Source organism: Mobula birostris, chromosome 10 (assembly GCF_030028105.1).
Source record: "Mobula birostris isolate sMobBir1 chromosome 10, sMobBir1.hap1, whole genome shotgun sequence".
NCBI classification, from domain to species: domain Eukaryota; kingdom Metazoa; phylum Chordata; class Chondrichthyes; order Myliobatiformes; family Myliobatidae; genus Mobula; species Mobula birostris.
Window position 1 is genome coordinate 123,326,457 of NC_092379.1, and position 17,048 is coordinate 123,343,504.

The window sequence follows — 17,048 nt, forward strand, 5'->3', positions numbered from 1 at the left end:
TTAAACGTTCTTTCCCTATCATCACTGAGTTGTTTTCTTAGCTTGTTGCAGCACATATCTAACTTGGAAAAATTTTTTGGTACTGTGTGGCACAAAACTCAATGACAAAGGTGATGTGAAGCAAACAGGGATCAGCTATGGAGAAAAGTAAAGTCATCTTTGGAGTTAGACGTGGCAAGGACCTTTCTTGCAACCAGAGGGAAACTTGCAACAGTTGCAAAATAATTTTTGCATCATTAGAGCTTGGGAAGAAGCTCCATGCTTAAAATGAGAAGAACAAGGAAATCCAGTGTGTTCATCCAAATGGTTATTGAGTCAAAGAATACTACAGCACAGAAACAGGCCCTTTGGCCCATCTAGTCCATGCCAAACTGTTATTCTGCCTTCCAGGTGAAAAAAAACAGTTCACTTGAGCTTCTTTTAATTGAGTGTATTGCATAAGGTGCACAGGATTTGGTTTCTTTTCTGTTGAGGAAACTGGATATAGACTGGATGACCACTTTGCCAAATACCTGTGTTCAGGCAGCAAGGATAACCTGAGCTTCCAGTTACCACTCCATCCACTCCATTGTTTCCTCTACTACAAACTCCAATATAAATGCAAGGAACACCACCATGTTTTCATTCTAAGCAGTTCTTGGTACTTAGTATTGAATTGAATAATTTCAAATAACCAACTTTTCCTGCTGTATTAACACTAGCAAGTTCTAATGCAATGTCATCCACCCTTTATATTAGTTTTCCTGTCTTCATTGAAATTACCTGACCTTCTGGTTTTTCAAGGATTCCTTTCATTTCCAATTTCCAGCAACTGCTTTTTTTTTTATCTTTACAGTTACAGTGTGTTATTTTATTCATTTATCTATTAACTAGATAGAACTGAGGGGGAAGTGATAGTCTAGGTCAAGGATAATTGACTCAACAGTTATCTGTTTTGTTGAGATGAGTGACTCCAGCCTTTGGAGTGCTTTCTCCTTGATGCCTATCGGCTGTGATTTTACCACGGTTACTTGACGGCTTACACAGTCAAAGACTGCATTATTGTCAAGGGCAATCTTGTCTTGCTTCTGAATTCAGCTGTTAGGTCAATGTTTGCATGCTTACTGCCCAGCTGGTTGTGAATGGAATGTTCACAAAGGTGTGTGTTTTGTGTGCGTCTCTTGTTGTTATTTCACCATTATTCTCTTTCTGATTGTGCAGGAAACCTGCCTGCGTGTTGGCTTTCTAACTGCTTTGAAATGAACTCAAAATTAGAAGGTCTACTTGACATTTTCTTCTTAATTTCAAGATTAAACTAAGACACAGCAACATTTCTAACACAAGTAATCTTTGCTTTGGGTGTCATAAAAGGTTAACTGTTGAAACAGAAACTTGACGAAATATCAGACAGTATATAATATTTCCAGTAAATTAGCCATTATGTGAGTAAAAGCACAAATCTGCTAGTGCCAGAGTTAAAGCAGAAGCTTTTGCTTGTGTGTTAATCACATTAGATCCTGAAAAGCTCAGTATTCTTTGGCTTTTTGCTGATATTCTGTTAACTGTTGGCAGTATGATTTCTTTGTATGATATTCTGTGTTCACAATAATTTTTCTCTATAGCTTCTCACAATGAGCAACAGCATTTTCTTTATAAATCAAAGGACTATGAAGAGTTCTGTCTATCTTCACATCATATTTCATCAAAATGCTTTGAGGAATGGGTGATCCAGCTCATTGACCCAACTAATCAGAATCAGGTTTATTATCACCAACATGTGACGTGAAATTTGTTAACTTAGCAGCAGCAGTTCAATGCGATACATAATCTAGCAGCGAGAGAAGAAAAAAAGTAAGTACAACATAATAAATAAACAAGTAAATCAATTATGTATATTGAATAGATTATTAAAAAATGTGCAAAAACAGAAATACTGTACATTAAAAAAAGTGAGGTAGTGACCAAAGATTCAATGTCCAGTCAGGAATCAGATGGCAGAAGGGAAGAAGCTATTCCTGAATTGCTGAGTGTGTGCCTTCAGGCTTTTGTATCTCCTACCTGATGGTAACACTGAGAAAAGTGCATGCCCTGGGTGCTGGAGGTCTTTAATAATGGATGCTGCCTTTCTGAGGCACCGCTCCCTAATGATGTCCTGGGTACTTTGCAGGCAAGTGCCCAAGATGGAGCTGACTAGATTTGCAACCGTCTGAAGCTTCTTTCGGTCCTGTGCAGTAGCTCCTCCATACCAGACAGTGATGCAGCCTGTCAGAATGCTCTCCATGTATACTACTATAGAAGTTTTTGAGTGTATTTGTTGACATGCCAAATCGCTTCAAACTCTTAATAAAGTATAGCCGCTGTCTTGCCTTCTTTATGACTACATCAATATGTTGGGACCAGGTTAGATCCACAGAGATCTTGATGCCCAGGAACTTGAAGCTGCTCACTCTCTCCACTTCTGATCCCTCTATGAGGATTGGTATGTGTTCCTTCGTCTTACCCTTCCTGAAGTCCACAATCAGCTCTTTCATCTTACTGATGTTGAGTGCCAGGTTGTTGCTGCGTCACCATTCCACTAGTTGGCATATCTCACTCCTGTACGCCCTCTCGTCACCACCTGAGATTCTACCAACAATGGTTGTACTGTCAGCAAATTTGTAGATGGTATTTGAGCCATGCTGAGCCACATAGTCATGTGCAATAGGATGGAAGCCAGTGATCACAGATGGTTATCAACTACTACTACTACGTCGACTCAGGCCTAGGGGGCCAGCATCGGGCACTATGACGGACTCTCCACTTCTCCCTCTCCTTCATCAGTGTGTTCGGTTCATCTACATTAGCCGTGCCGCTGTCTTCTAGGAGCATGTTGACCATAGTCTTAGGAGGGCGCCCAGGGTTCATTCTCTCGTGCTTGGGCTCCCAGATGATGACTAGGCTGGCAGGTAGCTCGGGGTGGCGTAGACAGTGCCCCGCTAGTTGCAGTCTTCTCGCCTCGATTTTAGTGATGAGCATCGGTAGGTTGTTATAGAGCTCGACGTTCGTCATGTGCTGTTGCCAACTCACGTCAAGAGCCATCCGGAGCATTCGTGTATAGCAACCATCTAGTGACTTTCGCATCGTCTTAGTGTCCACGTCTCGCATCCGTACATGAGAATGGACTCTATGACTGCTATGAAAATCCTCTTTTTAAGCCCTCTGGTCAAGTTCGACTTCCAGATTTCCTTCATGTCATTCATAGCCCTGCACGCCAGCGCCTTCTGTATCTTTATGTCCTTCTCCAAACTCATCATTCTTGACCCGAGATACTTGTAGTCAAAGCCAAACTAAATCAACTCAATGGTTATCAAGGTCTATAGTAATGTATCAATTTTTTCAGTCTTTTTATGTTTTTATTTAATCAGTTTGTCAATCGCTAACATAAAACAATCTAGAAGAGAAGTACTGAACTTGGGTTTGGGCCATTCAATCCTATTAGTAAGGGTCCCTTTATTCTTAGGAAGTGCGATGTCAGGGGAAGTTCTGTGTTTATAAGAAATTCCCAGTTATTCTGCAAAGGAGATTCTACCCTAGAACTAACAAATTAAATTGAGCTTGAAGAAGAGACCAATTAGACAGGTTAACGTAAGATTGTAATGTAGAAATAGGAACAGGAGTGGGCTATTTGGCTTCTTGAGCCTGCTTCAGCATTCAGTCCTTGTTCTATCTTCATATCCTTGGTTTCCTCTAATATCTGTAAATTTATCAAACATTGTTTTGAATGTATATCAAATTCAGATTAATTTATTTATCAAAACAAACAGTGAAATCCATCATTTACATTAACAACCAACACATGTAAGGATGTCACCTGACATTCAAGTGTGAACATAGCATGTCCACAGAGTTCAGCAGAACAAGACAAGCAACAACAACAAGACAACAAAGGCAAAATAAGTCTCTTTACCACCCTCCCTCACACATGCAGACATAGACAGACCTCCAACCCCAGGACAGGTTGCCTCTGGGCCTCCAGTCCTTCACCCGAACTCTTAGACTTGCAGGCATTGGGCTTCCAATTTCAGATTTTGTTACACCACAAAGTTCATGGCTTTGAACTTTGGGTCTTGACTTCCAGACTTGCACAGATTGAGTCACTGCAGCCCTCCAGGATAAAGAATACCAAAATTATTATATTTGGACTCTTTCAGGCAAATTGTTAATATACATTGTGAATAGTAAGAACCAAGCACTTCACCCTGCAATACCCATATCTTTATAGGCTGCTAATTTGAGAAGAATCCATTTATCCGCACCCTGCTTTCTATCTGTCAACCAACTCTCCGTACAACCTAGTGTGTGACCACTCCACCCCAAAAAAATCCATGAACTTGAGATTTTTTTACTAATTTTTTTGTGTGGAGTATGATTGAAAGCTTAATTCCAAGTGTACCACATCCACTGGTTCCTCTTCATCTACTGTAAAGATACATCACTCCTGTAGATTAATCAAATATTTCATAAATCTATCAGCTTTGCTAAAATCATTTTATTATTTTCTAACTGTTTTGATATCTCATTTTTTATTACCATTGACAGCGTTTTCACATCAAACAGTGCCGGTTTAATAGATTACTTATTCCCCGTGTTGTCTCTCCATACTCTCCATACTAAGAGTAGGGTCATGTGTGTTGCTCTCCATCTGCATGAACAATTCCAGAATCTGCAGAGTAAAAACCAGGTTTAATATCACTGGCGTATGTCGTGAAATTTGTTAACTTTGTGGCAGGTTTGTGACAATGCCATACATGATAATATAGATTTTTTAAAAAACTGAATTACAGTAATTATATGTATCATAAATAGTTACAATAAGTAGTACAAAAACAGAAATTTAAAAAAAACTATTGAGGCAGTGTTCCTGGTTTCAATGTCCACTTAGAAATCAGATGGCAGAGGGGAAGAAGCTGTCCCTGAATTGCTGAGTTTGTGTCTTCAGGCTCCTGTACCTCCTTTCTGATGGTAACAATGAGAAGAGGGCATATTCTTGAAGATGTCTTGGATACTACAGAGGCTAGTACCCATGATAGAGCTGATTAATTTTACAACTTTCTGCAGCCTACTTCAATCCTATGCAGTAGCCCCAACCCCCATACCAGACGATGATGCAGCCAGTCACAATGCTCTCCACAGTACATCTTTCAAGGTTTTCGAGTGTTTTAGGTGACAAACGAAATCAACTCAAACTCCTAATGAAATATGGCTAGTATCTCGCCTTCTTTATAGATGCATCAATATGTTGTGTCTAGCTTGGGTCCTCAGAAATACTGATACCCAGGAACTTGATCTTGCGCACTCTCACCACTTCTGATCCCTCTATGATGATTAGTTTGAGTTCCCTCGTTTTGCCCTTCCTGAAGTTCACAATCAGCTCTTTGGTCTTACTGACGTCGAGTGCAAGGTTGTTGCTTCGACACCACTCAATTAGCTGGTGTATCTCGCTCCTGTATGCTCTCTCATCACCATCTGATAATCAATATTACAATAAAATAAATAGTGCAAAAGTGGTAGTGTTCGTGAATTCATGGGCCTTTCAGAAATCTGATGGCTGAGGGGAGGAAGCTGTTCCTAAAAACATTGAGTTTGCTTTTTCCTGGTTCCAGTACCTCCTCTCTGCTGGTAGTAATGAGAAGAGGGCATGTCCTGCATGTCCTACATTTGAGTGCGTTTAGATAGACCAACAAGAGAAGGGCCTGCCTGGACCTGGTGTTAGGTAATGAGCTTGGCCAGATGACAAATCCTTGAGTGGAAGAGCATTTAGGGAGAAGTGACTACAAATGTTTAAGTATTAAGATATCTGTAAATAATGATAAGTAAGGACTTTGCGGGAGAGAAATAAACTGGAGTAGGGCAAATTCTTAAAGTATTAGGAGGTACTAGGGAGGGTTAATCGGGAATAGCAAGTCCACATCTGAAACGTGGAGGGTGTTTAAAGACCAATTGTACAGAGTACAGGACAGTACATTCCATTAAAAAGGAAAGATGAAGAACGTTGAATCTGAGGAATTCATTGCCACAGATATCTGAGGAGGCCAGATCATTGGGTATATTTAAACTGGAGGGTGTGGGGGCTTTGGAGAGAGTGCAAAAGAGGTTTACCAGGATACTGCCTGGATTGTACTGCATGTGCTATGAGGAAAGGTTAAACAAACTTGGGTTGTTTTCTCTGAAGTGGTGGGGGCTGATGGGAGACCTGATAGTAGTTTGTAAGATTGAGAGGCATAGGTAAAGTTCCCAGGTTGCAATGTCTAATACTAGACAGCTTGCATTCAAGTTGAAATGGGGTAATTTCAAAGGAAATGTGCAGGGCAGGTTTTTTTTGTGGGTGCTTGAAATTTGGTGCCAAGGGTGGTGAGGGAGACAAATGTGACAGAGCATTTAAGAGGCTCTTAAGCACATGAAGGTGCAAAGAATAGAGGGATATGGGCATTCTGTGGCATAAGGAATTAGTATAGTTTGGCACAACATCATATTCCTGTGTTCTAATATAGGCACACAGATTTGTGGTAATTGCTACTTAGTATTGAGTAAAGTTGACCAGCAACGTACTTTATGTAGTGATACAGTACGGAATAGGCCCTTCTGGCCCTTCGAGCTTTGCTGCCCCAGCAACCCCCCCCCCCCAAACAAACCTGATTAACCCTAATCTAATCACAGGGGAATTTACACTCATGCATGCTGCAGGAACAGCCACAAGCAGTCATCTCCAGTGAGGCTGCTTTTTTTGCTAAAATAAGTCTCTCATCGTTTTCAGAGAACTGAGTAACATCAAATTTGCATTTGATATTTTCTACCTATTTTTGTAAACCATTAGTGATGTTATTTTGGGCTGAATTCTAGTAAAGATCAAATGACCTGGAGTCAATTAAGAAATTAACTGTATGATTTTTTTAAACATGTCCTAAAATAAATATGTTGATTTTGCTGCTACTTATAAAAAACTTCATCTGCAGATTTTTTTTGCAACAAATTATTAGACTGTGTAATATAGTACCTCCTGAAGTGGGGTTAATCATAATACTTAAGAAGAAATTGAAGATCTTCTTTAAGGAGCATGGGGGAAGACGAATCTCAGGGTTATATACTGCATACATACTTTGATAATAAATGTCCTTTGACTGACTTTATAGTGATAAAGTAAGCAGCTCATGCTACCACAGTAATTTTCGTTGAATAGTTTTCAAAAGCAGCAAAAATCATTTTGAAGTCTCTACCTTACAAATCAAAGTATCTATTTATACTGTAAATGATAAATACTTCTGTGCATTTTGAATGTTCCTTCCTTTAAAATCTTGTTCATTCTTCTTTTACAGTTACTGTCCGTAATGGTATGGAAAAAGGTAAGGCTCTGATTTGGATCTTTCTAATCTTTTAACGAACTTGCTTTTCCAATGAACGGCTAATATGTTTCACCATTTTCAATAGGTCAATATAATTTCAGACATCCCACCTCTCCTGGAAGTTCCGGGAGTCTCCCACATATTGATAGTGGCTCCCTGATTCCCGCAAATTATATACAATATCCCGGAAATCGATTTTTTTTTTGAGAGAGAGAGAGAGCGTACCATGGCAGAGTGTTCCAAAAAAAGAAAATATAAAATGTACATCACTCCAGACTACACTAAAGTGTACCCCTGCCTAATAGGGGTAAAAAATAATGATAGTGTTGCTCACTGCATTGTTTGCAACAGTGACTGTTCTATTGCCCATGAAGGGTTAAGACTGTAAAAGAAGTGTTGAGGTGAGTTTAACAGGTGTCATTCATTCATTAGCATAGCTAACGTTATTTAAACTAGCTGGCGAGCTGCTAAGGAGCTACTCTATTGCAGACATCCCACCTCTCCCGGAAGTTCCGGGAGTCTCCCGCAAATTGATGGTGCTACCTCCCTGAAACAAGTTTTTGCAGGGTGGGATGTCTGTAATTTGCTTATGTTCATGTGCAAAGGTCAAGACCTTAAAACATTGTTAATACTAATCAGCCAGCTGGCTATGAATTAGTGATATTTCAGGTTGTAAAGTTTAAGCATTCAGTACAAATTTAGTATTTTACGTAAAAGCCCAGAAATGCAGTATTTATTTGAGGGACTTGGAAATGATAAGTAAAAAGTTTGTTTTTTTTTTACCATGGAAAAACATGTAAGAAATGCATATCTCCACCCTTTAGGCAAGTCTTTGATTTGTTAATGCATTCTGTCCTGTTCCCCACAACTCCTTTATCTTCCCAATCCAACCCAGACTCCTGCCTCCCTTTCTAAGATATGCTAAGCAATTGCTTTGTCTGATAATTCACATTCATTGCATCATAATCATAGAAATTCAAACCACAGAAGGAGACCTTTTGACTCTTTGTGTTGTACCCACTTCTTTATTGTTGATAAAATCGATACTCTGAATTTACCCTCCATACTTAATTTCCCCTGAGGCAAAGATAAGATAAATACTTGAATTTTATTAAATAACTTGTAAGATTGATCATCAGACTTGAAATATTCACTCTGGGCTCCCTTTCAGTGCCGAAACATTTCACTTTGCGACCTATTAAGTAAAATGGGATATTTTAATTATTTCATTTATTTAAGTATTATTGCTATTGAATTTTTAAAGACAGACGTTTGTTAGTTTTTTAAACTGAAATTATTTTTTCACATCCTTTTTGACAACTCTGCAGATTTCACCAGCATTTGTGATAAGCAAATCCATTTCATTATGCTCCAAAAATAAAAGCTGCAAGTTAGAAACCTCCAGATCAACTGATTTCTCTTTCAATCAACTCACATAATTCAATTTTGAGGAGCTCATCAAAGGAGGGATGTTATTTCAGGAGAGTTAACTGTTTTTCATCTGAAGCACCCAGTTTCAATCTTTCTAGTCCAATATACGGTCCGGACATTCTGAAGTTTGCTGGATTCCATTTTGCATTTGGTTTATCCCAATGTTCAGAAGAAACATTTATTGCTTTTTCTTTTGACATTTCCATTTATTTTGGCTTTTCTGAAGGGTAATGTCCATTAGTGGCAAATTGAGGGAATACAGTTACCAAGTTGAGGCACAAACTCATTTCATGGAGAATTCTTGCAGATAATTGGCCAAGAAATATCTAAAGCTATATTCAGATTTCAGTTCCAGAGATGAAAGCAAAGACTAAACTCCTTGTCCCCAAAAGATCTGTTTATGCTTAATAGGTAAGTTTTACATGGTCATAGGAATGCACTGTGTCATGACAGAAAATGTAATAAATATTTAAAGATTATTTTTCCTTTTGGCTTTATTTTGTTGGAACATTGAAATAAAAACAAGATGCTAACATGCAATGCTTCTCACATAAGGGAAAAAACCTGAGTAGAAAATAGGAATGGAAGTTAGGAAGGTGACCAAAAGAGGTGTTAGTAAATCCAGTGGAGTGGTGAACAAAAGCTACACGATTGACAGGGGTCAGGTGGAGGAACTGGGTGAGTGTATTGCAAATTTGTGTTAGAAGGATGCCTGATGCTTGCTGAGATGAAAGATGCAACTGTTATAGAACTAGAATATGCCAAGGCCAAAAAGATCTGGAATGGAAGAGTTGTCACGTGATGAGATAGTAAGAGGAGTGGGCCTGTACTCTACTGAGTTTAGAAGATTAAAGATTAATTTCATCGAAATGTTCAAAATTCTTAAAGCGCAGATGTTGATGTTTGCTTTATCTGAGACATCTAGAGCCAATGTTTACAGTCTCAAAATAAGGAAGTGACTATTCAGGAAACAGGTGAGCAAAGCTATCTTCAGCAAGAGGTAGTTAATCTTGAGAATCCACTCCCTTTGAGGGCAGTGGAGGCACGGCCACTGAATATATTCAAGAAAGATTTTGATAGTTTTTCATAGACAGGGTTAATGCAGGAAAGTGGCACTGAGGTAGAAAATCAGCTGTGATTTTATTGCACAGTAGAGTGGACATGAGGGCTAAATAATGTACCTCTGTTTCTATTATTTTTATGGCCTTGTGTAATGTTTTGTCAGTTAAGAGAAATCATGTCTTGAAAGTGGTGGCACTGATAGAGAATGCTTCAGATTATTCGAGTGATTCAAACACTACATGGCTCTTAGATGGACACAAAGAGGTTGATCACATTGGTAACCAAAATGGAAAGAAAATATGAATATTGGGCTATGGTTTGGGGATTACATTCTGATCACATTTCTTTAGACACTTTACTAAACAGTGATTACTGTGAGACCAATTAATTTGCAAAACAAAATATCTATTTTGTGTTTATTGTGTAAGTGATGGTTGCACAATTAGTCTCCATCATGTTCCTTTTGCAAACATGCATTGGCACCTGCATTGGCCCCAGCTATGTCTGCCTTTTCACTGGGTATTGGGAACAGTCCATGTTCCAAACCTTCCCTGGTAATTCTCCCCAACTCTTTCTGCACTACATTGACAACTACATCAGTGCTGCTTCATGCACCCGTGCTGAGCTGATCAATTTCATTAATATTGCTTCCACTTCCACCCTGCTCTTAAATTCACTTGATCCACTTCAGACACCTCTATTCTCAGCTCCTTCGTCTCCATCTCATCTGTTCCCAGGATGAGGCTTTGCTTTCCAGGACATCAGAGATGTTCTCTTTCTTCAAGGAACAGTATTTCTTTTCCTCTACCATTGATGCTATCCTCACCCACATCTCCTCCATTTCTCAGATATCTGTGCTCATGCCTTCTTTCCACCAATTCAACAGGGATAAAGTTCTTCTTGTCTTCACCTACCACCCCATGAGCTTCCTTACCCAACACATTATTCTCCATAACCTCCACCATCTTCAATGGGAACCTGCCACCAAGTACAACTTTACTTCCTCACTACCCTTCACTTTCTGCCTGGATCGCTCCCTCTGTGTTTCCCTTGTCCATTCATCACTCCCCACTAATTTCCTCCTAGCACATATCCCTGCAAGCGAGAGAAATGCTACATCTGCCCATTCACCTCCTCCCACCCAGGTGAAGCAATATATCACCAGCGAATCTGTTGGGGTCATTTGTTTTATCTGGTGCTCCCAATGTGGCTTCCTGTAGATTGGAGAGACCCAACTTAAATTGGGGGACTGCTTTGTCAAGCTCCTCTACTCCATCCACCAAAAAAATTGAACTTCCCATTGGGCAACCAGTTTAATTTCTATTCCCATTCCTGTTCTGACATCTCAGTCCATGGCCTTAATGAGACCACTCTCAGGGTGGAGGAGAAACCACTTAGGGTAGGGTAGCCTCCAACCTGATGGCATGAACATTGATTTCTCCTTCCAGTAATTTTTACCTCTTTTTTTGAATCCCCTCCCTCCTTCCCTGTTCTTCTATTCACCACTCTGGCCTCTAACCCCTTCTCCCCACCTGCCCATTGCCTCCTCCTGGTACCTATTCTTCTTCCCTTTCTCCCATGGTCCACTCTCCTCACCCATCAGATACCATCTTTTTCAGCCATTTACCTTTTCTACCCACCTGGCTTCACTTATCAGCTTCTAGATTGTTCTTCTTCTCCTCCTCCTGCCTTCTTATTCTGGCATCTTTTCCCCTTCCTTTCCAGTCTTGATGAAGGATCTCAGCCTGAAACATCAACTGTTTATTTATTTTCATAGTTGCTGCCTGACCTGCTGAATTCCCCTTTGTGTGTTGCTCTGGATTTCCAGACTACTTTGGTTCAGTACCTTCCTACCTATATTCTTTACACTTCATACACACTTTAAGATACCTGTCCCTGATCGCCTCATCTTCACTATGGATGTCCAGTCCCTATACACTTCTAACCCTATCAGGATGGCCCTAAAGCTCTCTGCATTTTTCTTGACAACAGACCATCTCCCTTTCACCACCACTCTTCTGCATTTTGGTGGAACTGGTTCTCACTGTCAAAAATTTCTCTTTCGTGTCCTCCCACTTTCTCAAAACCCAAGGTGTAGCTGTGGGCATCTGGATGGGCTACAGCTATACCCGTCTTTTTTGTCAGCTACCTGTCCATGTTTCAAGCCTTCACTGGTAATGTTCCCCAGCTCTTTCTACGCTACTTTGACTGCTTCCTGCACCCATGCTGAGCTCATCAATTTCATTAACTTTGCTCCAACTTCCACCCTGCCCTTAAATTTACTTGATTCATCTCAATACCTCTCTCCCCTTTCTTGATCTCCGGAGACAGACTGTGTAGTGATATATTTTTTAAACCTACTGACTCTAATCAATAAGCTTTAAGACCTTGGCCTCAATATACCTCCTTGTGCAATTGGATCCTCAATTCCCTCACTTACAGACCTCAGTCAGTTCGGATTGGCAACAATATCTGCTTCACAATTGCCATCAGCACAGGTGCACCATAAGGCTGTGTGCTTAGCCCCCTGCTGTACTTGATTTACACTTATGACAGTGTGGCTAATCACAGCTCCAATGCCATTTTCAAGTTTGCTGATGATGCCACTGTCGAAGGCCGAATTTAAGGTGGTGATGAATCAAGGAGATTGAAAATCTGGCTGAGTGGTGCCCACACAACAACTTCTCACTCAATGTCAGCAAGACTGTGGAGCTGATGGTTGACTTCAAGAGTAGGAAACTAGAGGTCCATGAGCCAGTCCTCATCGGGGGATCATCGGTGGAGAGTGTCAGCAGCACTAAATTCCTCAGTGTTATCGTTTCAGAGGAACTGTCCTGGGCCCAACACGTAAGTGCAATGACTGAGAAAGCACAGCAGCACCTCTACTTCCTTAGAAGTTGGCGAAGATTTGGCATGACATCTAAAACTTTTAATGAACTTCTGTAGATGTGTGGTGGAGCTGTATTGACTGGCTCCATCACAGCCTGGTGTGGGAACACCAAAGCCTTTGAACGGAAAATCCTACAAAAAGTAGTGGATACATCCCAGTCCATCATGCGTAAAGCCCTCCTCACCATTGAGCATATCTACATGGAATGTTGTTGCAGGAAAGCAGCAACTATCTAAAGGAACACCCACTACTCAGGTCATGCCCTCTTCTTGCTGCTGCCATCAGGAAGAAGGTACAGAAGCCTCAGGACTTACTTCGCCAGGTTCAGGAACTGTTATTGTCACTCAACCATCAGGCTCTTGAGCTAATGGGGTTAACTTCACTCAATATCACTTGCCCCATTATTGAGATGCTTTCACAACCTAAGGACTCACTTTCAGAGACTCTTTATCTCATATTTTTGATATTTATTGTTTATTTATTATTATTATTATTATTACTCTTTTTCTTTTTGTATTTGCACAGTTTGTTGTCTTTTGCACACTAGTTGTCTGCCCTATTGGAGCAGTCTTAAATTGATTCTATTATGGTTGTTGGATTTATTGAGTATGCTCACAAGAAAATGAATCTCAGGGTTGTATATGGTGACGTATATGTACTATGGTAATACATTTACTTTGAACGTTGACTCTCACAGCTATCTAGACTATGCCTGTTCCCACCTTGTCACTTGTAAAAATGCTATTCCCTTTCTCAGTTCCTCTGTCTCCACTGCATCTGTTCTCAGGAGGAGTCTTTCCATTCCAGAATATCTGAGAAGTCCTCTTTCTTCAAAGAATGGTGATTCCCTTCCTCTAATGTCAATGCTGCCTTGCTCTCATCTCCTCCATTTCCCAGACATCCACCCTCACTGCATCTTCCTACTGCCATATTAGGGATCGAGTACTCCTTGTCCTTACCTACAACCCCATGAGCCTCCCTGTCCTGCACATCATCCTTCATAACATCCATCATCATCAACAAGATCCTTTCACTCAAAACTATCCGGTACTCCCAGTGTGGCCTCCTCTACGTTTTTGAGACCTGATGTTGATCTGTGCATCACTTAGTCGAGCCCTTTAACACTGTCAGCCACAAAAGGTGGGTTTTCCTGGTGTCCACCCGTTTTAATTCTGCTTTCCATTCCCACATATTGGTCCATGGCTGCCTCTATGCCTACAACAGCGCCACTCTCAAGTTGGAGGAGCAATACCACATATTCCATCTGGGTAGCCTCCAAACATGAACAGCATGAACTCCTGGTAATTTCTCCCTCCTCCCTTTCTCTCTTTTCCTATTCCCCATTCTGGCTCTCCTTTTTCCCCTTCTCATCACTGGCCCCTGCTGTCCTTTCTTCCTTCCTTTTCTCCCATGTTCTACTCCCCTCACTTATCAACTTCCTTTTCTTCAGCTCTTTAACTTTTCCACCTACTAACTCCCAGCTTCTCACTTCATACCCTTTCCCCTGTTTTCACCTATTGCCAGCTTCTATTCCCTCCTCTTCCCCTCACCCCCCCCCCATTTCTTTATTGTGGCTTCTTCCCCTGTTTATCCTGTCTTCATGAAGGGTCTTGGCCTGAAACATCAACTGTTTATTCCTCTCCGTAGATGCTGCCTGAGTTCCTCCAGCATTTTTTGTGTTGCTCTGGATTTCCAATGTCTGCAGAATCTCTTGTGTTAATAAAAACTAAATAACTCAAATACATCTTGTAATAATTATTTAGTTAATTGTCAGAAGATTGCTATGGACCCACCATTAATGGTAGAGAGATACAAATCATCCTTAGCCACAGGTGAAGTGTCAGAGGATTGGAGGATAGCTAATGTTGTTCTGTTGTTTAAGAAAGGTTCTAAGAGTAATCCAGGAAATTATAGAATAGTGAGCTTGACATAAGTAGTGAGAAAGTTATTGGAAGGTATTCTAAGAGACTGGATATATAACTATTTGGATAGACTGTGTCTGATTAGGGATAATCAACATGACTTTGTGTGTGATAAGTCATGTCAAACCAACCTAATAGAGCTTTTGAGGAAGTTACCAGGAAAGTTGATGAAGGCAAGGTAGTGGATGTTGTCTACATGGACTTTAGCAAGGTGTTTGACAAGGACTCACTTGGGAGGTTGATCAAGAAAGTTCAGTTGCTTGATATTCAAGATAAGATAGTAAATTGGCTTCATGGAAGAAGTCAGAGAGTGGTAGTAGATGGTTGCTTCTCTGACTGGAGGCCTGTGACAAGTGGTGTGCCGCAGGGATCTGCGCCGTGTCCATTGTTGTTTGTCATCAATATTAATGATCTGGATGATAACATGGTAAACTGGATCAGCAGATTTGTGGATAACACCAAGATTGGTGGTGCAGTGGACAACGAGGAAGATTATCAAAGCTTGCAGCAGGATGTGGACCAGCTGGAAAAATGGGTTGATAAGTGGCAGATGGAATTTAATGCAGACATATGAAATGTTGCAGTTTGGGAGAAACAACCAGGGTAGGCCTTACATGGTGAGCAGGGCACTGAGGAGTGTGGTAGAACAGAGGGATCTGGGAACATAGATCCATTATTCCTTGAAAGTGATGTCACAAGTAGATAGCCACTCCTTGATTATTCCTTTTAATCTGTTCACTTCCTCTTAGGTTTCACTGTCTTCTTTCCCCTTTCAGTATTGTAACTTTAAAAATAATGTAATTGAATAAAAGTATAACTTCAGACTGCAGGAGAATTGAAGCAGGAGTTGGCCAGGAGACTTCTCAAATGTGGCTCTTCTTTCAGTAAGTGAAAGGTGGGTGGCCCAGGCTGGAGAGGTCAGCTGGCCTACACCTGCTGAAAGGTGGCGAATCTGTGGAACTTATTGTCACAAATGGCAGTGGATGCCAAGTTATTGGGTATATTTAAAGCGGAGTTTGATAGGTTCTTAATTAGAAAGGTGGCAAAGGTTATGGCCTAAGTGGCCTAATTCTGCTCCTGTGTCTTATGGTCTCAATGTAATCATGGCTGTTCTATGTTGATTTTGACTTGTCTTCTGTACCAGTTACCTTTAACACTCCATCTTTCAAATATTCATCTACTTCTACCTTAAATATATTTAATGATCTGCCCTCCAGCATCCTCACAGGCAGGGCATTCCAGAAATCTCAGCATCTATCCTGTTAACCCCAGTTAGCATCTTGTATGCTTAACGTAGTCCCCTCAATTTTTGTGAACTCCATGCAATACAGACCCAAATAGTCCAGCCTCTGTCGCAAGGACAATCCTCTCATCCCCGGAATTAATCTACTAAATCTCTTTTGACTATATCATTTTTTTTTAGGTAAGGGAGCGAAAGCAATGCACAATATTTCAGGTGTAGCATCATCAACACTCTATAGTATACAACTATAACTAAACCACCCAATTTAAACTCCAACCAGTTTGTAAGAAAGGCCAAAATGCAGTTTGCCCCTTCACTACTGGTCGGACCTGCCTGCTAACTTTATGTGATTCATGCAGGAGAAAATATAGACGGCTCTGGATTTCACTGATTTTGCAATCTCTCTCCATTTAGACAATAACCCAGCTTTTTAATTCCTCTTACCAAAGTGCATGACCTCACACTTCCCCACATTAAACTCCATTTGACATGTTTTTGTCCAGTCACTCAATCTATTAACGTACCTTGCAGAATCACACTTACCTCATCACAACATACCATTTCACTGATTCTAATATCATCTGTAAACTTGGAAATACTATATTTCATTTCCTCCATGTCATTAATCTAATTTGTAAACAATCAAATGCCAAGAACTGATCCCCTGGGGTACACCACTAGTTACATCCCTCCAGCTGTTTTTAAAATTATCTGATGCTCTCCTGGAATTCAGTGAGTTTTGAAAATTTTCAACCAATGAGTCTGCTGTCTCTGTCACCATTTCCTTTAAAATTCTTGTGTGCAGACCACTGGATCCCTTTCATTTGTGTAACCATAGGCCCCTTAGTTTCTCCAATACTGTACTATGATCCTTGTGATTGAGATGTTTACAATTCCTCCCTTTATTTGAATTTATCCCACCTGCTGGGGATATTTGCAGAGTCCCCTGCTGTGAAGACTGATGCAAAAAAAAACTGATTTAACATAATGCCATTTCTTTATTTCCTTGTATTAATTCACCAGCAGGGATAATTCTCCAGTGGTGTCAGACTTATTTCCCTCCTTTTGTAGGCGTCCACAGAAACCATTTCTGCTTGTTTTTGATATTGCAAGCAAGTTTTCTCTCAAAATCATAAAGTTTG

General features: G+C 40.4%; 2 protein-coding genes across 4 annotated transcripts in view; one reads left to right on the forward strand and one right to left on the reverse strand.

Annotated features, from left to right (window-relative positions):
• Positions 1-17,048, forward strand: part of zdhhc15b (zinc finger DHHC-type palmitoyltransferase 15b) — a 55,641-nt gene that overhangs the window by 11,942 nt on the left and 26,651 nt on the right. For both annotated transcript variants that reach the window (XM_072270908.1, XM_072270909.1), the window contains exon 2: positions 7,332-7,358. In XM_072270908.1, coding sequence (XP_072127009.1) covers positions 7,332-7,358 — 27 coding nt within the window. The remainder of the gene's footprint in view (positions 1-7,331; positions 7,359-17,048) is intronic.
• Positions 4,624-17,048, reverse strand: part of uprt (uracil phosphoribosyltransferase (FUR1) homolog (S. cerevisiae)) — a 73,654-nt gene continuing 61,229 nt past the window's right edge. The window contains exon 7 of one of the 2 annotated variants that reach the window (XM_072270913.1): positions 4,624-4,681. In XM_072270913.1, coding sequence (XP_072127014.1) covers positions 4,641-4,681 — 41 coding nt within the window. In that variant the 3' untranslated portion in view covers positions 4,624-4,640. Of the gene's footprint in view, positions 4,682-8,410; positions 8,554-17,048 lie in introns of those variants that run through there. The other variant, XM_072270910.1, reaches the window with a different exon arrangement.